This window comes from Bos mutus, chromosome 25, assembly GCF_027580195.1.
Source record: "Bos mutus isolate GX-2022 chromosome 25, NWIPB_WYAK_1.1, whole genome shotgun sequence".
Lineage (NCBI taxonomy): Eukaryota > Metazoa > Chordata > Mammalia > Artiodactyla > Bovidae > Bos > Bos mutus.
In genome coordinates, this window is record NC_091641.1 from 39,391,600 (window position 1) to 39,417,675 (window position 26,076).

At 45.4% G+C, this 26,076-nt stretch overlaps 2 protein-coding genes, 3 non-coding genes and 1 pseudogene across 5 annotated transcripts; all 6 read right to left on the minus strand.

Annotated features, from left to right (window-relative positions):
* Positions 1-1,910: 1,910 nt before the first annotated feature.
* On the minus strand, positions 1,911-4,173 carry LOC102283938 (olfactory receptor 1F1). Its single transcript, XM_070362582.1, has 2 exons — positions 4,099-4,173; positions 1,911-2,858 (listed from the first exon to the last, which is right to left on the minus strand). The coding sequence occupies exons 1-2, from the start codon at positions 4,171-4,173 to the stop codon at positions 1,911-1,913; spliced, it is 1,023 nt and encodes a 340-aa protein (XP_070218683.1).
* A 310-nt stretch (positions 4,174-4,483) lies between these two features.
* On the minus strand, positions 4,484-4,580 carry LOC138985666 (U6 spliceosomal RNA; annotated as a pseudogene).
* Positions 4,581-9,338: 4,758 nt separating this feature from the next.
* Positions 9,339-10,295, minus strand: LOC102268573 (olfactory receptor 1F1-like). Its single transcript, XM_014479457.2, has one exon. It carries the CDS (start codon positions 10,293-10,295, stop codon positions 9,339-9,341), a length of 957 nt encoding a protein of 318 aa, XP_014334943.2.
* An 11,307-nt stretch (positions 10,296-21,602) lies between these two features.
* On the minus strand, positions 21,603-21,675 carry TRNAK-CUU (transfer RNA lysine (anticodon CUU)). Its single transcript has one exon. It is a non-coding gene; the product is annotated as a tRNA-Lys (tRNA).
* Positions 21,676-23,076: 1,401 nt separating this feature from the next.
* On the minus strand, positions 23,077-23,149 carry TRNAR-CCU (transfer RNA arginine (anticodon CCU)). Its single transcript has one exon. It is a non-coding gene; the product is annotated as a tRNA-Arg (tRNA).
* Positions 23,150-25,935: 2,786 nt separating this feature from the next.
* TRNAP-AGG (transfer RNA proline (anticodon AGG)) lies at positions 25,936-26,007 on the minus strand. Its single transcript has one exon. It is a non-coding gene; the product is annotated as a tRNA-Pro (tRNA).
* Positions 26,008-26,076: the final 69 nt, after the last annotated feature.

Genomic DNA, 26,076 nt, shown 5'->3' on the forward strand with positions numbered 1-26,076 from the left:
ATTTCTGGAATTTTTCATTTAATATTTTTCAAACCACAGTTGACCATGAGTAGCTAAAACTGCAGAAAGTGAAACTGTGAATAACGGGGCAGGGGGTGGGGGACTAGTGTACTGACAGCAAGGGAAGAAGCTTGAGCACAGTTTCTGCAGAGGTTATTGGGCCTTTTGAAGGGAGATGAGGGAGTCAAGAGAGGGGATGGTGGGGGCTCAAGGAGAGAAGTGAAAAATTACAGAAAGCAGGACAAGAGGGTTAATTTTTGTGAAAATGTTTTGGAAAAAATTAACCATTAAAAACTACATTAAAACATGTATATAGGCTTCCATAACACTTGAAAGGTGGTGGAGATCTGAGCCAAACCCATCAGCTCCTTCAGGAAACTTTCTCATCTACCTCTCCAGTGACTTCCCCATATTGATTCAGTCATATAATCATTTATTTAGGCAAATAATAATTCTAGAGCAACCACTACATGCCAATTGAAAAAAAATTAAAAACTTGGTCCTTGCACTAGTGGAGATACAGTCTAACTGAGGTAGGGAGCATGAGAATGAAAAAACAAAATAATTACTTCAAGGAAATTGATTTAAGCTACTTACTCATTCTTCATGAAACATGCTACACTTTACATGAACCAGACCCAGTGCCCAACGCTGAGTGTACAAATGAAATGCCATCCATCTTAACTAAGCACTCATTACACACAACGGCTGCAATTTTTGCACTTTGGAGTGCAACAGCAAAACTTGCATAAATTTCTTACTTCTTCACAATTTCAAAAAAGATGACCCAATCCTTATTGCCAGAATGGAAGACCCAAGAAGAATGCAAAAAAAACTGCAGAAGACAGTTATACAGGAAAAGGCAAGCAATTCTGTGGGGATACCATATTAGATTCCAAGGGCTGCTGTAACAAAGTGCCACAAACTAGATGGCTTTAAACAACAGAAATTTATCTCACAGCTCTGGAGGCTAGAAGTCCAAAATCCAGGTGTTGGCAAGGTTGCTTCCTTCTGAATGTTCTGAGGGAGAATTCATTCCACTGTCTGGCTGCAGCAACCCTGGGGATCCTTAGGTTGCTTACTGCCAGCAATCCAGATGGTGCTTGTAAATGCATCGCTCCAGTCACTCAGCTGATTGCCAACTGAGAAAGTACATTGGGGTTCCCTGGTGGTCTAGTGGTTAAGAATACACCTTCAAGCAAGGGACAATGGTTAGATTGCTGATTCAGAAAGATCCCACATGCCATGGAGCAACAAAGCTCATGTGCCATAACTACTGAGCCAGGACACCTAGAGCCTCTGCTCTGCAGCAAGAGAAGCCACTGCAATGAGAAGTCCACATGCCACAATAAAGAACAGCCCCTGCTCGCCACAACTAGAGCAAACCCAACTGCAGCAAGGAAGACCCACCACAGCCAAAAACTAAATAAATAAAACTATTTTTTGTAAGTGCATTAGAACCCCTAGGGAAACTTTAGGGGGAAAATAACTAATGCCCAAGTCCCAGCACAAAGATACTAATTTAACTGGTCAAGGTTTAGCCCAGCATTAGTATATATACTTTCAAAGCTCCATGGCTGATAATATCAAACATCCGAGATTGAAAACCAATAGTGGTTTCTGAGAATATTTCCAGAAGGGAAATGCAAACATATTTGTTATGTGTAACTTTTAAAAGTGATCACTTAGAAATGAAAACGACCTTTTGGCAAAGTAATTTAAAACACAGTAACTAGAAATAAATGCAATTACCTGTTTAAAGGGTTGTACTTAAGTCCCAGTTCATTGCTAAGTATCTGCTGAGAGTATTTCTTTATTCTGAGTTCTTTGTAGACACTGACAGATTGCTACATTTCAGGGAATTGGCAAAGATTTACACAACTGCCAATGAAAGATCTATGGTACCATCATCAAGAAGAGCATGTTTTCCTGCCAATCACTTTTTGCAAGGCCCCTTTCAAGTCCCTGTTCCTCAGGCTGTAGATGAAAGGATTCAGCATGGGGGTCACCACCGTGTACATCACAGTAGCTACAGTGTCCTTCTCAGAAGAATGTGAGGATGAAGGGTTGAAATACACAGCAATGATGGTGCCATAGAAGAGGAACACCACAGCCAGGTGGGAGCCACAGGTGGAGAAGGCTTTCCATCTCCCCTTTGTGGATGGGATCCTCAGGACAGCACAGGTGATAAGGACATATGAAGCCAGGATGCAAACGAACGGGGTGATCATGATCAGGGCTGCCTCAGTCAGTATCATCACCTCATTGAGGTGTGTGTCAGAGCAGGAGAGTTTGAGGAGGGGGGTCATATCACAGAAGAAGTGGGGGATGGCATTGTCTGCACAGAAGGAGAGTCGAGCCATCAGCAGGGTGTGCAAGAGCATATCCAGAATGGCAGTGACCCATGACCCAGTGACCAGCAGGGCACAGAGCTGAGGGGTCATCTTCGCTGAATAGTGTAAGGGGTGGCATACAGCCACAAAGCGGTCATAGGCCATTACAGCCAGGAGGAAATTGTCCATGTCCACGAACATGAAAACAAAGTACATCTGCGTCAGACACCCAGAGAAAGAGATGGTCTGTCTCCCGAGTATGTGGTTGGCCAGCACCTTGGGGACAGTGGTGGAGGAGAAGCAGATGTCCACGAAAGACAGGTTGAAGAGGAAGAAGTACATGGGGATGTGCAGGCGGGAGTCCACGCTGATGGCTAGGAGGATAAGCAGGTTTCCCAGGACGGTGGCCAGGTACATGGTGAGGAAGAGCAGGAAGAGGAGCTGCTGGTGCTGGGGCTGCCTGGAGAGCCCCAGGAGGAGGAACTCAGAGACACTCGACTGGTTTGCCCCTCTCCTAAGCTGAATCTGGGTGAAGAGACAACAGCGAAATCAGAAACCCAGACAAGGAAGGTCAATAACTGCGAAATCGGGCTCCAGGCAGGATCACATTTGCAAATCAGTTTACAGATTTGCTGCTCCCAGTTGTGCACCCCACCTACGCTCCTGATCTCCAACACTCAGTTCTGATGTTTTCCCCACTGGACTCACTGATTCTTATGTTATTAGAATCCCATGGACAGAGGACCTGTAGGGCTACAGTCTATGGGGTTGCAAAAAGTCAGACACGACTGAGCACCTAAAACTTTAGCCCTCGTGTGGCTGCTTTGGGGAATGACAGTCTTTGCTGACTGGTCTGGAAGAGCCCTGAATAGAACAACCAACTGCTTGTTTAGTAGCAAGGCCATGTTCAACTCTTTGTGATTCCATGGACTATCGCTCACCAGGCTCCTCCATCCATGGAATTCTCTAGGCAAGAATATTTAAGTGGGTTGCCATTTCCTCCTCCAGGGGATCTTTCCTGAACCAGGGATCCAACCTGCATTGGCAGGCATTGCCAGGCAGATTCTTTACCACTGAGGCACCAGGGAAGCTGATGAACAATCAGCTGATGGTGTATTATTATCTTGAAAATACCATTGCTTTCTCCCCTGTGCTTTATTGAGGATTTATTGAGGCATAACTGACAAAATTTTTATTAAAAAAATCTGAAAACAGGCAAGCTTCTACACAGCATGACTCTTTGACTATATGCTGCTGCTGCTGCTAAGTCACTTCAGTCATGTCTGACTCTGTGCAACCCCATAGATGGCAGCCCACCAGGCTCCCCAGTCCCTGGGGTTCTCCAGGCAAGAATACTGGAGTGGGTTGCCATTTCCTTCTCCAATGCATGAAAGTGAAAAGTGAAAGTGAAGTTGCTCAGTCATGTCTGACTCTTCGCAACCCCATGGATTTCAGTCTACCAGGCTCCTCTGTGCATGGGATTTTCCAGGCAAGAGTACTGGAGTGGGGTGCCATTGCATTCTCCCTTTGAGTATATAGTCTCTGCTTAAATACTCCAGTTCTTCCCCTACCCACCTAACTCATACATGGCTCTTAAAGAAACAAGAAGAATGGTTGATCATTACTGGGTTCATCTTGAGTGACACCTGATGGACTCATGACCTCCTGCTATTAACTTCCTGTATCTGGAAGACATGGCAGAGGAGGTTCCTTTAAAGATTTCCTGTCTTAATAGATATCAGTGTCTTCACTGCTGTATTCTTACCTGGGGGAGGTTGGTGCTTACTGCCATCAAGCGTTCTTCATGTCTGGATAAGTGGTCATCAGTGCTTCTATCCATTTCGAGGACCAGAATGTCTTAGAAACACAGACAGGTCCTGTGAGTGGGGAGCAGGGTTCATGGTCCTAGTCCCCTGTACAGGAATAATATTTGGGGCAATCACAGAGCAGGTGTTTGCAAGAACTTCACAACCATTGGGACCAAATTCCCTAAGAGCCTCATTAGAGAGAAGAACAAGGATTTAATAACTGAGTCTCTCCATCTACGGGCACAGGCCCAGATCAGCCAGGTCCCAGGTTTGAGGTCCCAGGGAATTTTGTCTGGGATTTATCGCCATAGTGCTGTCTTCATTTCTTTTTTTTTTCCCAGAAAAAATATGGAATGCTTCATGAATTTGCATGTCATCCTTGTGCAGGGGCCATGCTAATCTGTCTTCATTTCTAGTATCTTCAAGTTTTGACCCAAGAGTGACATCTAAACCTTAGACAATATTTTTTACCACCATCATGTGGTACAAAGAGGCCAAAAAGTAGGCAAGACAATTATTTATGCAGTGGCATTGTGTTTTAAAAAATGAACATACCTTACTTTATTTTAAAAATAATGTTACATATGTATTAACTGTTGGCCCTGCTTGGTCTTCGTTGCTGTGTGGGCTTTCTTCTAGCCGCAGCCAGTGGGGGCCACTCTCTAGTTGTGGTGTGCAGCCCCTCACTGCGGCGGCTTCTCTCGTTGCAGAGCACGGGCTCTAGAGCGGAGGCTCAGTAGTCGCGGTGCACAGGCTTAGTTGCTCCACAGAATGTGGCATCTTCCCAGACCAGGGATCACACTGTGTCTCCTTCATTGGCAGGCAGATTCTTTACCACTGAACCACCAGGGAAGCCCCATACCTTACTTTAAAAATACTTTTTTTTTGCCAAAAAAGTGCTAACCGTTATCTGAGTCTTGAGAGAGCCAGAATCTCTTGCAGTAGTAACATCGAAGATTACTGATTATATGTCACTATAAAACTATCATAATAATGAAAAAGTTTCACATATTGCAAGAATTACCAAAATAGGACAGAGACACAAAGTGAGCAAATGTTTCTGGGGAGAAGGCACCAAGAGACTTGTTTGACACAGAGCTGCCACCAACTTTCAATTTGCTAAAAAAAAAAAAAAAAATGCAGTAACTATGTAGCAAAATAGAATGAGGCACGCCTGTGTTACTCCCAGCAGGGGCAGGAGCCAGAGTGCCTGCATTTACACCAGTTCCTAAGCCCCGATTCTCAGAGAATGATGTGATAAGGACAAGTACCACCTGCATACACAATGCATGTGTCACAGGAGAGGATTCCTCAGCTTAAGAAATCAGATCTTGTCACTGGGGATAAGCCTGGCTGAACTTTGCCCGAAAAGAATACATTACACTGCTGCTGCTAAGTCACTTCAGTCGTGTCCAACTCTGTGCGACCCCATAGGTGGCAGCCCACCAGGCTCCCCTGTCCCTGGAACTCTCCAGGCAAGAACACTGGAGTGGGTTGCCATTTCCTTCTCCAGTGCGTGAAAGTGAATGAAAGTGAAGTCGCTCAGTCGTGTCTGACCCTCAGCGACCCCATGGACTGCAGCCCACCAGGCTCCTCCATCCATGGGATTCTCCAGGCAGGAGTACTGGGGTGGGGTGCCATTGCCTACACTGGATGGTGAAAAATCTGCCCTTTGCTCTGGAAAGACACACTGTTTCTATCTTCCAGTGCTGTTCATTATAGAAACATCCTTGAACAAATGGTCTAGAACAAAAGAAGTGAATGTCTCTGGTCACAAAATGTGCAGAAAAGCAATAAACACATGGAGAACTGTGTCTTACAAAGCACGTATTAATTTTATACTCGTGATTTTTTTTAAATAAATGTATTTATTTATTTTTGACTGAACTGGGTCTTCGTTGCTGCACAGGGATTTTCTCTGGCTGTGGAGAGCAGGAGATACTCCCTAGTTGCGAGGGCTTCTCATTGCCATGGCTTCTCTTGTTTCAGAGTCTGGGCTCCAGAGTACAGGCATCAGTGGTTGTGGCAACAGGCTTAGTTGCCCCGAGGAAGGTGTGGAATCTTCCTGGACCAGGGATGGAACCCATGTCCCCTGCATTGGCAGGTGGATTTTTAGCCGCTGGACTACCAGGGAAGTCTGTTTCCTTTATTTGTAGCCGGGAATGGGAGATGGAAACATTCATCAGTGACTATTCTTTCTAAGTATAGAATTATATTCTAATTTTCTCTAGTGTACTAGAAGCTTAAAAAAAAAAAAAAAAAGACACTGACACAGGGAAAGAACCCTTCATCAAGTCAACTATTTTAGAAAGTCTGAGAGAATGAATGAACACAAGCTGAAAGGAAGTAGAGATGTGATTTTAATATTAACTAAAGCCTGCTTTAAGATGAAAAAGGATTAAAGAGGATAAAGATCTTTCAGTTCCTAACAGATACAATCTATGATGAATGTGTAACATTCATGAAGCTCCATGCCCTCCATAACCCAGCATCAAATCAAAAGGTAAAATCTATTTAATATACAGAGAAAATAGTTGAAATGTTTATTACTTTACAGATCAATCAACATCCAAATATTATAGAGAAAATAGTTAAAATGTTCACTACTTTACAAATCAATCAATATCCAAATATTATCATCTTCATATACACTTAGGTGAATCCTGATTCACAGATACAGCTATGATGTAGAAGAAATCTGATTGAAGTCCATTCCACATAAAAAAAGACCCCAAGGATCCAGCAGGAATCTCAAAGGTAGAAGGGTAAATCTGAGCTGGGTGTTCACGGGCAGAGCTGGTTTGACAGAGTGGAGTTGGGAGCCCCCATGCATGGAGCCACCATGGAGCAGAGTCAGAATTTTATGGAGGATAAAATAAACTTGACCTCCAATAGCTGTGACCCGAGGCCAGAGGTGGACCCCCAAAGGGATGTGAGCCACGAGCATCAATGCTGCAGCAAAACAGGCCTCCAGGAGATCAAACAAGATCAAGGTTCAGTAGCTACACTGGGTTCTAGCAACTCACACAATCATGGCCTTGGGCGGGTCCAACTTCTCCATTCTCTCTCCACCTGGCAGCAGAAAGCAAGACTGACTGACTCCTTTGAGTGAATTTCTGAGATGCTCTGACACCAAGAGAAAGGTACTGACTTCCTGACAGTTTTATCAGGTGGGGTGGGACAGAAATAATGAAGAAATAAAGGAATGATGACCTTAATTTTTACTCCAAGTTTGGGCAATAGGTATGTAGGCTAACTGTGACACTAAGGAACACAAAGATGTCTACACCAGGAAGTGTACAGCTGTGTTATTTATAGCACAGAGACACTTTAAGTTGTCCAGAGTCAATGAATAAATAAATTGCAAATCCATGAGTGGATAAAATATTATATGGCCATTAAAATCAAATTTCTAAGACTTTTACTGAGATGGGAAGAAGGAGGTGGAAAATGAGAACACAAATGAGAAAAGTGCAGCCAACTTTTCTAAAGCTATGCTAACTCACTTCAGTCCTGTCTGACTCTGTGTGACCCCATGGAAGGCAGCCCACCAGGCTTCTCCGTCTGTGGGATTCTCCAGGCAAGAACACTGGAGTGGGTTGCCATTTCCTTCTCCAATACATGAAAGTGGAAAGTGAAAGTGAAGTCGCTCAGTCCTGTCTGACTCTTAGCGACCCCATGGACTACAGCCTACCAGGCTCCTCCATCCATGGGATTTTCCAAGCAACAGTACTGGAGTGGGGTGCCATTGCCTTCTTCCATGTGTAATACTGAAGTTATCTTGGAGCAGCAAATTTACAAGATATTTTGATCATCTTCTTAGTGATTTTTTTAATGTTCCATAGTATGTAGGTATTACCTGTCAAGTAACAAGTGATTTTTAAATGAGGCAAATTTTAAACTCCTTCTCAAGCAAGAATGTTCAAATTAAAAGTTAAGGCAAGGATTTCCCTGGTGATATACTGGTAAAGAACTTGCCTTCCAATGTGGGAGATGCGGGTTCCATCCCTGGTTGGGGAACTAAGATGGTATATACCTCTGGGTAACACAGCCCCTTCACTGCAATGAAGACCCAGCACAGCCAAAATAGATAAAAGTTTAGGCGACATTCATTCATCCTTTTTTTATTTTTCTTTCAGCTAGATCTGAGTATTGCCTTTGGTCTAAGAGCAGTGCCAGACACTAGGGAATAAAGTGAATAGCATGTGAATTTGGGTATGGACTGTCTCATAATATGTGGGAAATCCTTGTGGCGGGGAAGAATAAACCAAAGGAAAAAACAGAGCTCGAGAATCAGAAGGGCTCGTGGAGGACGAGGTGGCATTTGACTTGGTTTGAAGGTTGTGGCAGAGGGTTGCTAGCCAGGGAGGAAAGCAAGGGACGTGGGTCCCGGCAGAAGGAAGAGCAAATGTTGATTTGGATTCCTAGTATCAAAAATTGCCCGGATGACCCCGCCCCCTAAGATCAGACAGCCAATCAGGATGCTCACAGGGGTTTCCGCATTCTGTGCCGCTTCGCCTCTCCAAGCTCTGAAGCAAAAGTCCACCTGAGCCCTGAGTCTCACCTGAAATATTACTATCGACTTTAGTCCTCATATTTCACTCGGTTGTTTCTTTATCTGCGTCTCATAACCACTCTTGTGAGCGTTTTTGTGACCCAGTCTTTATGACTCACCATGACAGAGAGCACGTAAGATGATGGAGACCAGTGATTCTTCATCCCGACTGCACAATAGAATCGCGAGATTTCTAAAATCTCAGTGTTAGGGCCCCACATCCAGAGATTCTGATCTAGTTGGTCTGTGCTGGGACCTGGACATCAGTGGGTGGGCAGTAACTTCCAGGTGACTTTAATATTCAAAAATATGTGGAACCTGTATCTTTCTAAACATACCACTTAAAAATTGGATGTGGTTGTAAAATAATTCAAAAGTTAGTCATTAAAAAAAAAAACGTCTCTTTACTTGGTAGATGCAGCAGGGTTATAGGTGAATTAGGTCCACAAATAAATAATGATTGTCTTCTACATGCCCCTCAGTTCAGTTCAGTCGCTCAGTCGTGTCCGACTCTTTGCGACCCCATGAATTGCAGCACGCCAGGCCTCCCTGTCCATCAACGTTTCCTTCCAGACTGCCCTTGGCAAAATGGCTCAACAGCTACTTAGTTACTAAGAAAATAAATCTGCATGGGGAGGAGGCTCAGTTTTGATTGTCTCCTGAGACAGAAAACATTTTCCTGCCAACCACTTTTCCAAGAGCCCTTTTCAAGTCTCTGTTCCTCAGGCTGTAGATGAAAGGATTCAGCATGGGGGTCACCACCGTGTACATCACAGTAGCTACAGTGTCCTTCTCCGACGAGTGGGAGGACAAAGGGTTGAAATACACAGCAATGATGGTGCCATAGAAGAGGGAAACCATAGCCACGTGGGAGCCACAGGTAGAGAAGGCTTTCCATCTCCCCTTTGTGGATGGGATCCTCAGGACAGCACAGGTGATAAGGACATATGAAGCCAGGATGCAAACCAACGGGGTGATCATGATCAGGGCACCCTCAGTCAGAATCATCACCTCATTGAGGTGTGTGTCAGAGCAGGAGAGTTTGAGGAGGGGGGTCACATCACAGAAGAAATGGGGGATGGCATTGTCTGCACAGAAGGAGAGTCGAGCCATCAGCAGGGTGTGCAACAGGACATTCAAGTTGGCGATGATCCACGACCCAGTGACCAGCAGGGCACAGAGCTGAGGGGTCATCTTTGCTGAATAGTGTAAGGGGTGGCATACAGCCACAAAGCGGTCATAGGCCATCACAGCCAGGAGGAAATTGTCCATGTCCACGAACATGAAAACAAAGTACATCTGCGTCAGACACCCAGAGAAAGAGATGGTCTGTCTCCCGAGTATGTGGTTGGCCAGCACTTTGGGGACAGTGGTAGAGGAGAAGCAGATGTCCACGAAAGACAGGTTGAAGAGGAAGAAGTACATGGGGATGTGCAGGCGGGAGTCCATGCTAATGGCTAGGAGGATGAGCAGGTTTCCCAGGACGGTGGCCAGGTACATGGTCAGGAAGAGCAGGAAGAGGAGCTGCTGCTGCTGGGGCTGCCTGGAGAGCCCCAGGAGGAGGAACTCAGAGACTCTCGACTGGTTTGCCTCTCCCATGTGGCTGGGAGCCTAGACCCAAAAGCAGACAGCAGCAGGAAAAATTCAAAAGTCTGGAAATGATGGTCAAAATGGGGCAATTAAGAAGAATGCAAGGAAAAAGGCAGTGGTATTAAAACCTTGCTGAGGCATTAGCACTTTTCTCCAGATATGTTTTGTGCCTCTTTTATTAGCAAAATGAGGGCTGTTTCCCTATGCTCGTGCTGTACCTCTAGAAGGACACTGAGAAAATGTGACAGTGGTTTTGTCCATAATTTTTGTGTATGTTTAAACTTTCTACCATAATCATGTATTTTTTAATGTAAGTATCAGAAACACTACAGATACAGGAATATTAATAGAGACTTTATTATTTATGATGAGTACTGGATAACACAAGTGTAAAAGGTTGACATAGAGACTGACATGTAGTAAGCATATACCCTGAAACAGAGTACTGATGTCATTGATATTAATATCATTAGTGATGTTGCCTTAGAGAATATTTTTTAGTTCCCTTACCTCTAATCTGTAGCTGTTACACATTCCTAGCACACCTGCTCTGAGGATGATATAATGATCAATCAAAAACTGCTACTAATGATAGTATCGCTGCTACTTCTTCCTGGGCTCAAATTTCTGGAGCAATTTACAGAGCTCTGAGTCAGCCTTTTTGGCTATGTGTGCTGAGCTCCCTAACTCAAATTCCTAAAATTAAAATGGAAACAACCCAGAGGATTGGCAGAAACTCAGTCCATTTGTTTTCCTCACAGTTCAGAGTCTCATAAACAGATAAAACATTCTGGCTATACCCGAGCAAGAACTGCAGATGAGCTCAGAACTGTTTCTACAAAGTCACTAAAGGAAGATGTAATGAGGAGCGCCCCCTTAAGGCTTTACACCTTGCTGCTGCTGCTGCTGCTAAGTCCCTTCAGTCGTGTCTGACTCTGTGCAACCCCATAGGCAGCAGCCCACCAATAAATAAATTTACATAAATAAATAAATAAATGATTGATGAAGTCCCACCCATCTGACTCTTACCCAGGAAGAATGTAGTCTTCATGGTCCCCAGAATTCCCATGTTTGCTTCTCTTTTCTAGACCTGGCAAGAGATTTTTTTTCTGAAGGAGAGGGACTCATCTTTGGGTTTTTAGGCTGAGTCTGCATGAACAAGGGGATGGGGTGCACAGACACAGCCCTTTGTGCAAGAAGGATGTTTGGGTATCACATGGTCAGCTCTTTACAAGAGACTAGATGGCCACTAGGGCCATATGCCCTGAGGGCCTCATTAGAGACAAGCAGATAGTCACTGTCTCCTCTCCTCTGTGGGCTTTTTTTGGATCCAACACTGGTAATAAAGACCTGTCATCAGAGTTATATAATTGCTGCTTCAGGACTTGGCAACACTGGAAATGATGTAATCTTGGGGATCGTCAGCATCCGCAACCCTTCTGCTAGAGAAAACTCCCAATTCTATATTTTATCCCCCACCTAGCCTTGCTGGGAAATACACATGAAGCTGGATAAGGGTTAAACTTTGGATAACCTAGATCAGTACTGAATTCCAGACCCACATCATCGGTTGTATGACTTTGAGAAAGCTACCGATCTTCAGAGAATTACAAATTTTCACTCTCTGTAGAAAGGAGAAATAATAATCACCTTGTAGAATTGTGAGATTAAATGAGGTAATTTATGTTAAACACCCATGACCTCTAACTTCATCAATGCACTAGGCTAGGACCATGACCACTAGGTGAAGGTTAAAGTTATTTGTGATGTTTATACCCTTTGTTTTCTGCTTAATCACCTGTGTTTGGGATAAATAACATTTGGAAATAGTGTCACATATTTATCTTCATATGTCAATAGTTATTTTTACAATGGGTCAGTGGAAAAATCTTTCATTCTATATTTTAATTTGGGGGTAAATGAGGTAGAAATAGGAAACATTGCTGAATTCATTTATAAATTGGTAGAACACGGATGTTAATGAGGAACAGAGAATTCCTGAGTCCAATACATAGTGTTGTATTTGTGCTGAGGGCAAGATCTGGCTTTAAGATGCCCAATAAAGCCTTTAATCTTATGCATTGCAATTTACTTCCTGAGTTCATAGTATTAAAGGGTTACTCATAAAAACCATACACCTGGGTCATAAGTGACTGTTGAACTCCTTTAAAAAAAAAAAAAAAAAAGAGGTCCTTTAGACATCAGAGTGTTTCTGCTTCCCTGGTGGCTCAGAGGTAAAGCATCTGCCCGCAATGTTGGAGACCTGGGTTCAATCCCTGGGTCAGGAAAACCCCCTGGAGAAGGAAATGGCAAGCAACTCTGGTACTCTTGCCTGGAAAATCCCATGGACAGAGAAGCCTGGTAGGCTACAGTCCATGGGGTCGCAAAGAGTCGGACACGACTGAGCGACTTCACTTTCACTTTCTAGCTAGTCATCCACTACTTGGGTTATTGATCATCAATATATTTCCTATGCTAACTAGGGCATTTTAATAAACATCTTTAACCAGCTCCCAGTAACTCAAAGGGTTTCCCAGGTGGCGCTAGTGGTAAAGAACGCACCTGCCAATATAGCAGACAAATGTGGGTTCAATCCATGGGTTGGGAGGATGCCCTGGAGGAGGCATGGCAACCCACTCCAGTATTCTTGCCTGGGGACTCCCATGGACAGAGGAGCCTGGCGGGCTGCTAACCATGTGGTTGCAAAGAGTCGGACATGGCTGAAGTGACCCAGCACGCATGCAGTAACTCAAAATAAGAATCTCAGGACTGTAATGAGCCTTCACATCTCCATCAGATACATGCTATGACATCAAGTTCTCTACATTCCATCTCCAAAAATAGGCCAATGTCCCCACATACGAAATTAATTATCAAAGATCTGGGGAGGGGGAGGAGAATGGTGACTGGATTATCAGCTTAAGGAGAAATAGACTCTATTTGTTGATGTAACTGCAAAGCCTAAAGTTCTTCTTGCAAAGCCTGTGTGTTTCAGACAGGGCTAGATTCAGGGGCCCAAATAATGACATCAGGACCTGTATTTCTCTATCCTCTACTCTGTTTGCTTCTGTTTGTCTTCACTCTGCAGACTGTCTCCATGTGGCAAGAAGGTAGCCATCAGTACGTCCAAACTCACATCTTCCCAGACTAACCATAGAAGGGCGCTTCTATCAGTTTATTGGCACTGTTGTTAGGCAAGATTATGATCAATCCTTCTTGAATCATATGCCCAGATCAGAATTAACCATGCCTGGTGGGAAAGTGGGGTATTCTGGTCAACATGTGTCATAAACCCAGGCCATTCCATACGGGAATTCAGTGATGGAAATTTATCACCAGGACTAAATGGAGGAAAGGAGTAGTCTCACAAATATATCCAGAAGAAAAGAGAAAGGAAAGAAATGGGAAGGAATGCTATGGAACACATATACATATATGTTCCATATATATGTACACAGAACACAAACATATATGTTTTATATATATATATAAACAAAATATATAAATATCAGTTACTATTGTCACGCGAGTGTACGTTCCTCAGTTCTTTGTCTCATCACAACAAAGATTTGGAGTGACGGACATTAAAGCCCTCGGCGAGTCACAGCTCTTGGGTCTTGGACAAACCGTGTTATAGCTCTTAAGCAAATCAGTGTTACAGCTCTATTTTATTTAGAAGATAACAGGAGAATCCATCCTCGAAGCGTGAGGGCATGCCAACCCAAAGACTCGAAGAGAAGAGAGTGGAGGAGCGTGCAGGGGAGGGGGAGAGAGAGAAAGAGAGAGAGAGAGAGAAAGAGCGCAGCCCGCAGGAGAGAAAGAGAGCAAACGCTTTGGCTCCTCCTTTTATCTGCTTTTTCCTCCACCTGGGCCTGCTCTATGTAAATTGGGCTTAGCCAGGAGTGCTGTTTGTTCTACCTGAAGTCTTCACTCTGGTCCTCGGACCTTCCTTTGACCTTCCTTTGTTCTATTTTCTCTGGCTTTTCCCTTCCTTGCCTTTTAGCCACCGCCAATTTGGACTCCTTTTCCCTATTCTACCTACGTAACACTATGATCCACTAGAGTCACTCCATCAACTGACCTGAGTTAAGCAAAGGATTGGAGAAGGAATATTCAAGACACAAGAATAAATTAGTAAGCGATTTTAAAAGTTAGAGTGAACTAAAAAAAAAAAACCATAATTAATGACAATCCAGTAGCATTCAGCATACCTAGCACCCAGATCTTGGTTTCTAAATACCATTCTCTACTAAAAGGAAACAGGATTCCTTACAGAAAGGGCTGTTTCCAGGTGTGGGCAGAAAAAAAGTAAGGTGAGTGAGTCTAGAACATTATGTGTGTGCCAAAAAATAAGGAAAGGCTCAAAGTCCAATGTGGATGTATATGAACTGCAAATGACTTTCAAATGGATCACCGTATCCATATATGATGCTTAATGTACTATTTTATTTTGTCCTGCCGTGAGGCTTGTGGGGTCTTAATTCCCAGGCCAGAGATTCAACCCACACTCTGGGCAGTGAGAGCATGCAATCCTAAACCACTGGATTGCTGGGGAATTCCCTGTTCTATTCTTTCAACTTTCAATTTTCTTCAGGATTGAAAATTTTCAAATTGAAGATTTGTGATAAACAGAGATTTTTGAAAATAAACAAAGATGCTAGCTTGAAAGGGCTCTCCCACTGGTTGAATCTGGAATAATTTAAGCATCAAAGAGAATAATAGGGAATTCCCTGGATGGCCAGTGTTTAGGACTCTGGGCTTTCACTGTGGAGGGGGCAGTTTTCCACCCCTGGTGTGAGAACTAAGATCCCACAAGCTGCATAGTGCAGCCAAACAAAACAAAACAAAAACCTATAAGTGATTAAAAACTACTTCTTTTATTTATTTATATATCTCTGGCTATGCTGGGTCTTTATTGCAGTGCAGGCTTTTCTCCAGTGTTGCCTGTGCAAGGGCCTCTCATTGTGATGGATTTAGAGCTCAGTAGCTGTGGTTCCCAGGCTTAGTTGCTCTTCTGCGTTTTGGATCCTCCCAGCCCAGTGATCAAACCCTTGTCTCCTGCATTGGCAGGCGTATTCTTTACCACAGAGTCCTACCAAGTGTTGGGACCAGCGCAACAACGAACCGACCTGAGGGAGCATTTCTGCAGAAGAATAAGGAAAAATAAGACTCAGAAATAAGGTGGGGATCAGAGGGCTGATGCCGCTCGCAGGCAAAAGCCCAGATCCTAATCCTTGCATGCCTTTTATTGCTAACATCTACTTCCTTGTAGGAAGTCAAGAAACACCTGAAGTAACAGGCAAATTTGGCCTTGGAATACGGAATGAAGCAGGGCAAAGACTAATAGAGTTTTGCCAAGAAAACGCACTGGTCATAACAAACACCCTCTTCCAACAACACAAGAGAAGACTCTATACATGGACATCACCAGATGGTCAACACCGAAATCAGATTGATTATATTCTTTGCAGCCAAAGATGGAGAAGCTCTATACAGTCAGCAAAAACAGACCAGGAGCTGACTGTGGCTCAGACCATGAACTCCTTATTGCCAAATTCAGACTTAAATTGAAGAAAGTAGGGAAAACCACTAGACTATTCAGGTATGACCTAAATCAAATCCCTTATGATTATACAGTGGAAGTGAGAAATAGACTTAAGGGCCTAGATCTGATAGATAGAGTGCCTGATGAACTGTGGAATGAGGTTTGTGACATTGTACAGGAGACAGGGATCAAGACCATCCCCATGGAAAATAAATGCAAAAAAGCAAAATGGCTGGGGAGGCCTTACAAATAGCTGTGAAAAGAAAAGAAGAGAAAAGCAAAGGAGAAAAGGAAAGATATGAACATCTGGATGCAGAGTTCCAAAGAATAGCAAGAAGAGATAAGAAAGCCTTCTTCAAAAACAAAAAAAAAAGAAAGAAAGAAAGCCTTCCTCAGCAATCAATGCAAAGAAATAGAGGAAAACAACAGAATGGGAAAGACTAGAGATCTCTTCAAGAAAATTAGAGATATCAAGGGAACATTTCATGCAAAGATGGGCTCGATAAAGGACAGAAATGGTATGGACCTAACAGAAGCAGAAGATATTAAGAAGAGATGGCAAGAATACACAGAAGAACTGTACAAAAAAGGTCTTCATGACCCAGATAATCACGATGGTGTGATCACTCACCTAGAGCCAGACATCCTGGAATGTGAAGTCAAGTGGGCCTTGGAAAGCATCACTACAAACAAAGCTAGTGGAGGTGATGGAATTCCAGTTGAGCTATTTCAAATCCTGAAAGATGATGCTGTGAAAGTGCTGCACTCAATATGCCAGCAAATGTGGAAAACTCAGCAGTGGCCACAGGACTGGAAAAGGTCTGTTTTCATTCCAATCCCAAAGAAAGGCAATGCCAAAGAATGCTCAAACTACCGCACAATTGCGCTCATCTCACACACTAGTAAAGTAATGCTCAAAATTCTCCAAGCCAGGCTTCAGCAATACTTGAACTGTGAACTTCCTGATGTTCAAGCTGGTTTTAGAAAAGGCAGAGGAACCAGAGATCAAATTGCCAACATCTGCTGGATCATGTAAAAAGCAAGAGAGTTCCAGAAAAACATTTATTTCTGCTTTATTGACTATGCCAAAGCCTTTGACTGTGTGGATCACAATAAACTGTAGAAAATTCTGAAAGAGATGGGAATACCAGACCACCTGATCTGCCTCTTGAGAAATCTGTATGCAGGTCAGGAAGCAACAGTTAGAACTGGACATGGAACAACAGACTGGTTCCAAATAGGAAAAGGAGTACGTCAAGGCTGTATATTGTCACCCTGTTTATTTAACTTATATGCAGAGTACATCATGAGAAATGCTGGACTGGAAGAAACACAAGCTGGAATCAAGATTTCTGGGAGAAATATCAATAACCTCAGATATGCAGATGACACCACCCTTATGGCAGAAAATGAAGAGGAACTCAAAAGCCTCTTGATGAAAGTGAAAGTGGAGAGTGAAAAAGTTGGCTTAAAGCTCAACATTCAGAAAACGAAGATCATGGCATCTGGTCCCATCACTTCATGGGAAATAGATGGGGAAACAGTGGAAACCGTGTCAGACTTTATTTTTGGGGGCTCCAAAATCACTGCAGATGGTGACTGCAGCCATGAAATTAAAAGACGCTTACTCCTTGGAAGGAAAGTTATGACCAACCTGGATAGCATATTCAAAAGCAGAGACATTACTTTGCCAACAAAGGTTCGTCTGGTCAAGGCTATGGTTTTTCCTGTGGTCATGTATGGATGTGAGAGTTGGACTGTGAAGAAGGCTGAGCACCGAAGAATTGATGCTTTTGAACTGTGGTGTTGGAGAAGACTCTTGAGAGTCCCTTGGACTGCAAGGAGATCCAACCAGTCCATTCTAAAGGAGATCAGCCCTGGGATTTCTTTGGAAGGAATGATGCAGCTGAAACTCCAGTACTTTGGCCACCTCATACGAAGAGCTGACTCATTGGAAAAGACCCTGATGCTGGGAGGGATTGGGGGCAGGAGGAGAAGGGGACGACAGAGGATGAGATGGCTGGATGGCATCACTGACTCGATGGACATGAGTCTGAGTGAACTCCGGGAGTTGGTGATGGACAGGGAGGCCTGGCGTGCTGTGATTCATGGGGTCGCAAAGAGTCGGACGTGACTGAGTGACTGATCTGATCTGACTGCCTTGTACGTGCTCTAGATATCTGTTTTTTTACAATCTCAGATCAGGGATAAAGAAATATAATGCACAGTCCTCAATGTCAAACCTTCAGGCCTTTCATGACTCTGTTTAGCCCCACAGCTAGTGACAACCTTTCTCAGCAACTCCCTCAAGACTCTGGTTATGAGAACCTTCACTAATGGCATTCCATCAGTCATATCTGTACTTCAACATCTTGTTTTCAAGATGTTTTTCCATGATATACTTTTTACTGCTCCCAGCCCTTTGCCTGGGGGTGGTGAGAAAGTCATTCTTATTTTTCAAAGAAGCCCTGTTAATTATAGTACAGGCCTGTGCATAGCATATTCCCTACACCAAGGAAGTCCTATAAGTGATTATAAAATATTAAATATGTCAAAATTTGTGAATCAGTATTAACGCTATTTTTAAAAGAGAAAATTTAAGGTAATTTGCCATAAACAAGTTTAAGTGTTAGTCGTTAAGGTCTGTCCGACTCTGTGCGACCCCAGGGACTGTAGCCCCCCAGACTCCTCTGTCCATGGGATTTTCCAGGCAAGAACACCGGAGTGGGTTGCCATGCCCTCCTTCAGGAGATCTTCCCCACCCAGGGATCAAACCGGATCTCCTGAATAACTGAAGGTGAAAATGAACAATTAAAGGAATGAACTTAGCATTTACTCTTTTTCTTCTTCCTTCTCCCTCTCCCTCTCCCCTCCCTCTTTCTCCGCTTCTTTAGGAGAGTCGGCGACAACGTCGTTGCTTCGGGGAAGGAAGTCGTCCAAGGGCTGTGGGTGAGGCAGGTCCGCTTCTTCTCCAACATCACAGGCTGCGGGCTGCGCAGGACGGCGCGCGCTCTGCGGATGGCGGCCGCGCGCAACTCCGGCGGCTGCGGTGGATGGCCCGGGCGGTCGTGGGGCTGGTGGTCCGCACGTATAAAGGGGCCTGCTTTCGCGGGCCGGAACTCCGCTCCATCACCACCTGACCCCTCTGCAGTCAGCAGCGGCTCCGCACTCGCAGTCTTGGGATGAATGAGCCCGTCTTAACTGAAGGCATTGCGGGCCTTCGGCCTATTGGGTTCGGTGCTGAGTCTGCTTATTCCTCCTGACCTAGAGGCTGGAGGTTCCACACGCCCATCCCTTGCTTATGAGCCTACAGGGCGGCAGCTCCTCTCCTTGCGACGGACGGACACGGGAAAAAGCGAAAAGTTCGTTATATAGACTATGCCAGTTAAGAAATACAGAAAACTGATGCTGATGGCAGGCAGGAAAATATACCACTTAAGACCTGCTTTTATGAAGTCTTCTGCTAGTAGTGAGGCTCTGATGTCACCATGAAGGGATTTAGTGCTTTTCTAGATATAAGGAGATGCAAGGATTGAGATCATAACGTGAAAGTGAAAGTCGCTCAGTCATATCCGACTCTTTGCGACCCCATCAACTATACAGTCCATGGAATTCTCTAGGCCAGGATACTGGAGTGGGTAGCCATTCCCTTCGTTTGGGCATCTTCCCAACCCAGGGATCAACCCAGATCTCCCACATTGCAGGCAGACGCTTTACCCTCCGAGCCACCAATGGCAATCCACTCCAGTACTCTTGCCTAGAAAATCCCACGGAGGGAGGAGCCTGGTATCCATGGGGTCGCAAAGAGTCGGACACGACTGAGCAACTTCACTTTCACTTTTACTTCACCTTTATGAAGTCACTACCACCAATCCTCTTTACCAGCAAAACAACAGTTACCAAGTTACCAGAAAACGTTAGTAATAACTCCAACTCCAGTGCAACACCATAGGATTTGTTGAAGCCTTTGCTTTCCAACTCCACCAGCAAGAAATCTGGCTCCTGCTAATCTCAATATAGTAACGTATTTGTGAAGTCCTCTTGTTGTTGCTGTTGTTGTTCAGTCACTAGCTCTTTTTGGACTCTTTGCGACCCCATGGACTGCAGCACACCAGGCTTCCCTGTCCTTCACTATCTCCCAGAGTTTGCTCAAACTTATGTCCATTGAGTCGGTAATGCCATCTAACCATCTCATCCTCTGTTGTCCCCTTCTCCTGCCATCAATCTTTCTCAGCATCAAGGTCTTTTCCAATGAGTCAGCCACTTCAGGTGGCCAAAGTACTGGAGCTTCAGCTTCAGTATCTGTCCTTCCAATGAATATTCAGAGTTGATTTTCTTTAGGATTGACTGGTTTGATCTCCTTGTAGTAAAAGGGACTCTCCAGCACCACAGTTCAAAAACATCAATTCTTTGGCACTCAGCCTTCTTTATGGTCCAACTGTCACATCCAAACATGAGTACTGGGAGAACCATAGCTTTGACTGTACAGCAAAGTCCAGCAACTTTGCCTTGCCAACAAAGTCCCCTGTACACAGCCTATTTCCTGACCTTACCAGGCTGCCTTCTGAGTTGGCTGTCTCAGGATGAAATGACCCTGCCATCTGGCCCTTGTCAAGTTAGCCCTCCTGTCAGATTCCACATGTGAACTGTTTGTACCAGTATGTATGCCCTTGGTTCTCTAGACAAATGACTCCAACTAGAAACAACTTTGCCTCCCAGAGGACTTTGGACAGTGTGTGGAGACATTGTTGGTTGTCACAAGGAGGCTACTGACATCTAGAGGCCAAGGATATTGCTAAACATTCTGCCATGCACAGGCAACCCCCCTTCCCCCCACCCCCGACAGAACCATCTGATTCAAAATTTCGGAAGTACTGAGGCTGAGACTATAATGCATCTCATTGATAATTTGTATATTATTATGTGGGAAATTATAATAACTTAGTTATGGCTCAGCAGGTAAAGAATCTGCCTGCAGTGCCGGAGACAAGCAGACATGGGTTCAGTCCCTCGGTGGGGAAGATCCCTGGAGGAGGAAAATAGCAGCCCACTCCAGTTATTCTTGCCTGGAAAATCCCATGGACAGAGGAGCCTGGTTGGCTACAGTCCAAGGGGTCGCAAACAGTTGGACATGACTGGGCGACTAAGCACAGATAAGATAAAATATATTATTTTATTGACTTCATTTTTAAGAATTTAATGAGGCTACTAGAAAAAAATTTTCTAAAATATTTATTTATTTGGCTGCACCAGGTCTAGTAGAGGCATGCAGTGTCTTTAGTTGAGGCATGTGGGATCTAGTGCCCAACTGGGCCCCTTGCATTGTGAGCATAGAGTCTTAGCCCCTGGACCATGAAAAGTGAATGTGAAGTCGCTCAGTCGTGTCCGACTCCTAGCGACCCCATGGACTGCAGCCTACCAGGCTCCCCTGTCCCTGGGATTTTCCAGGCAAGAGTACTGGAGTGGGTTGCCATTGCCTTCTGCATGAGGGAAGCCCCTACTAGAAAATTGTTTGTTACAAATGTGACATTTGCTGCTTCCAGGATTCTCTCAGGAGGCATTATATCTGGCTGTCTTTTTTTATTCTGTTTTCTTTTTTGTAATTGTTTTCTTGGTTGCCCTTTTTAAAAATTGATATAGTACTATAGATACCATCTTTCTAAGTCTTGCTAAATTTAAGAACTTTCATTCAAAGACACCTTTTGGTATGTATTTAAGAGAATCCTGGCTTTCGTGCCTTCCCCTGCAAAAAGGAAAAAAAAAAATCTGCACGCCCAACGTGGGGCTCGAACCCACGACCCTGAGATTAAGAGTCTCATGCTCTACCGACTGAGCTAGCCGGGCTCACAGGGAATCTACACTCTTCAGGAGATAGTGTGCACCTACTACCTGACAAGACCCTGAAGATGAAGTGGGACCACCACCAACAGCTGCTGCGGGAGGATAAGAGTCCGGTCGGAGCAGGGACTCCTTGGGCTGGGAGCCAGCGAAACCCACCGAACTGGGCTGCACCGCCTGGCGGGGAGCATGCATTTTCCCATAAGCTCTGGACCCCAAACGTGTCCCAACATACCAGAGGTCACTCGCCTAATAGAGTCATCCATTCACTCAAGTGTTGATTGAACGCTTAATGTATGCCAAGCACTGAGGATACCGCAGTTGACAAATTAGATTTTTAAGAAAGAGGAAGAAAGGGGGCCAGACTCCAGATCAAAGGAAATTGCTGCTGTTCATTTTTGTTTCCTTCTTCACCAGACTCGACGCCTGCAGTTTGTTAACACAACAGGCAAGCAGGAAGTGCGGTAGGAGTCTTTTAAGGGGTGATTCTCTCTTCCCTGTTAGGAAACTTGCCCTGCCCTCTTCAGTTATTAAAAGAAGAAAGAAAGAGAAAAGAAAATAGATGTTTCTGAGGACATGGGGCACTTTCTCCTGGCCTGTGATTATAAAAAGTCACAAAAGTAGCTATACTGAAATAACAGAAGTCCAGGCAGAAAATCGCCCACAGTCCTAACCCAGATCAAGTCAACGTTATCATTGCCCCCCTTACTTTCAATTCTCCCCTAAGTACCCCTTCAGTTCTTACACCCACATTTCAAAGGGGCAAGCTCTGCTGTCCACATTTTCTGTTTAGTTTTTGATCTGTGTATTTCTGCATTTTGCTAGAGCTTCTTTTTTTCTCCCCTTCCTTCCTGGGTCCTTCCACACCTGATTCCTTTCTGTACAGTCATGCAGGGACAGCTGCAGCTTAGGAGTTACTGTTTGTTATGTAAGAAATGCATCAAGCACGCCTTTCAGAGCAAGAACTTCCAAGTCGACTGGGATAGACTGAACATTCTTTTCTGAGGTTGAACAGTATTAATGAAGGAAAGTATATTCCATCTGTCTCCCACAGATGGCCATTCCCATCTCCCTTTTATTTATTATTTACCAAACTCTGCTGCAATAAAAACATCCTTGTACTTACATCAGTCGTTTTATCTCTGAGACAGATTCAAAGAATTGGAATTAGAGGATCAAAGAATAGACTGCTTTGCAAAATTCGAACGAAACCACACATATTCCCACATTAAGATGTATGTGTAACCACATATTTTTTTCCCATTTAGATGTATGGGAACGCCGTCTTTGTCCTTCCTTGTTAGAGATTGTGGGGAATCTTTGTATCTTACGATCTATTATGATCTATTTATCTAATGATCCAAAATGCAACTCTCCATTTAAGGAAAGACAGGCCATCTTTCATACTACCCCAGGTGGGACTCGAACCCACAATCCCTGGCTTAGGAGGCCAGTGCCTTATCCATTAGGCCACTGGGGCTGCTGCCAAGACTGTCCCCAAGAACTTGGGAAGAAGGAATAACTAGTGGCCAGTAGTTAGAAAGTGATTCAGGAATTGGTTTGGGTGCTTATTAGAAACCTGGTTGAGTCCTTACAAGGTCCCAGTCTCTGTTCAAGTCGCCAAGGAACAGAGTCCTGAGCGAAACAGACAATCGCGACTCGCGACAGAGCTCCTGTGCGCGCCGCGCCCTCGCCGCCCGCCGCGCCCTCCTCTCCCTGCATTCCCGCGGCTCCTCCAGCGCTCCCCGGAGTCCGGTTTGTCGGCTTCCTCCAGCGGGAGTCTCAGGCTCCGGAACGCCCTGGGTTGTCCTGCGGATGACAGATGCAGCGAGCAGTGAGGGTCCCTGGCTGCATCAGTCCGCGGCGCGTTGGGCAGGACCACCCTGCGGCGTGTGTGATAAACGTTCAGTCCTCCGGGGACGCGGCTGGACAGAAGACCCGGGTGAGCGCAGGGCTGGAAGAAGGCGTGCGGGGCCAACACCGCGAGCAGGGGAGGCGACCCCTCCGCGCCCGCCGAGGCTCAGCCGCAGGCGGCAGTCAGAATTTCCCCCAAAGCCTCCTGCGTTGGGCATCGTCACCCAGGGCTTGGCAACGTCCGGGAGACCGCCCGCCCGCAGAATACGCCCCGCCCGACCTCGCTTTTCCAGGCCAAACCACACCCTTGGAGCTGCCCAAAGCCGAAGTCCGCGGGATTGGGACACACCCCCTGCAATTTCCCTCGCCACCCACCTTTCTTTCTTCACTGAAGTTCATAATTAATCCGAAGGGTAAAAAGTCAGCAGAATCCAGAGCCGCTCAAGATCCGACCCCCACCCCCACCCTACCGCATCCCCTCAGGAGAGCTCCCGGGACCTCAGATTCTCCTCTCGTCACCCCCTATCCCGATTTCATCCTTTGTCACTCGAGCAACAAGATTATCCATGCGCAGTCCAGATTCCAATCTCCTTCAATCTCCTCCAATAAGTCCTTTATGACTAAAAAAAAAAAAATCCAGGACAGAATCAGAGGACAAACTTTGATTCAGTTGCCGCGGCTTCTAATCTCCTTTGTCCTGTTGGTCCTGGCAGTCTGGCCACCCGCCCGGATGAAGCGGCGGGCTAGGAGTGGGGGGCGCGGGAGCCACCGGCCCGGAGACTGGGGAGAAACCAGCCTGGGAACAACACGGCGGACGCTGAGAGGAAACAGGATGCTGTAGACGTGGGCCCCTTGTGCCTCGGGTGTACTTCGTCCCACGGGGGCGCGCGGTCTCTGCACAGGCTCGCCTTTTAAAGCGATTGTATTTTATTTAGTAAAAGGGGCCGGGAGGAGGAGACGCCGGGGAACACGCATTGCAGAAGCAGCTGGCGGCGTTGTGGCGGGACGACTGTGTTCCTGTTCATACTCGTCTTTGGGGGTCACAGATTCCAGGGGGGACCCAAGAGCAGATCCTGGGCTCTGCCTCGGTCTCCCGGAGCCCAAGGCGGTCACGTTTGCCGAGATTGGCAGGTGTCCCTGGTCCCACGGCAACTTCGGGCCGCCATCGTCTCTCTGGTTTGCCACATCCGTTTAAATTGGGCCCGGAATTTCTTGACTTTTCCAAAAGCAAGCTCTTCACTGCCTTGAGGTTTGTTTGTTTTTTATATCCAACATTTTCAGTTGTTTTTATAAAGAGGGTTGGTCCCCAAAACCCATTTGTGTTACTGGAAACCTTGACTCTGCCAGGGTGTTTTTCTTTATAACTTCTTTAAAACTGTTTATAGTTTTTTAACCAATAAGTTAGTGTTTTTGTTTGTTTTTTAACAAATTTGGAGAGAGATGGTTCCCCCACTCCCTCCAGGAAATCAAATCCAATAGTCGAATCAGCCTTGGAGTTCTGCAGCAGACTCTGGAAAAAGAGGAGATTTGGCCTGAGGGATGGCCCTGCTCTCCGTCAGTGGTGACCCAGACCTACAGGGTGACTGACCCTGGCATGTGGTTGCCCCTGGAAGTGGGGAGTCTTTGCGCTTTACTGAAAGCAGCTCTCCAGATTTGGAGCTCCTTAAGGGTCAAATTCAAACTCCACCTGGACCCCCAGCCGCCAAAAATGGGGCCCAACACAGCCTGAGGTTCAGAGCGGGGGACAGGACCCCTATCCTGACAGCATGGGCCCCAGGTCTCCATGCCCAACCCTGGCTCCCGGAACCCTTCCCTGACCTGGGGCTGTGAAGCCAGGGCAGACCTGGGAGTGCCCAGGTGAGGGGCGACAGTAGACAGAGAGAAGGAGGAAGAGAAGTGAATCAAGAAAGAGGAGGAAGACCTTGGGTGCCGGAATCAGGCCCGATACATTACTGGACACTTAGCAGGAATGTTTGAGTCTCAGTGGAGTAATTAATTGCTGGACTCGAAGCCTGAAAGGTAGGTGATCTGGGGACACTGTTTCAGGTTTTCTCCCCCGCCGGCCTTAACCTGACCGAAGCCCCGAAGAAATTGCTCCGCACGGTGATGTCCACACCCCTGAATCCCCAAGACTCCTACTAAAAGTTTAAAAGTATCTGGAAACAGCTTGAAGCTTTTAAATGTTTTCTCTAATTCTCTCGAAGTGTGGAGCTTTGAAGTACAAGATCTGGGGACTTGGAATCCCCAAGACTCCTACTAAAAGTTTAAATGTATCTGGAAACAGCTTGAAGCTTTTAAATGTTTTCTCTAATTCTCTCGAAGTGTGGAGCTTTTAAGTACAAGATCTGGGGACTTGGCGTAGTTCTCAAATCTCTAGAGAAGAGCTGTTTTCATGTAAAAACGGAAATAAACGGGCTCGTCCGGGATTTGAACCCGGGACCTCTCGCACCCTAAGCGAGAATCATACCCCTAGACCAACGAGCCACACAAATTGTACCCTCTGGGTCTCTTCTGTGACTCCGTGGCATCCCCGATATGGAATTCGGGAGACCA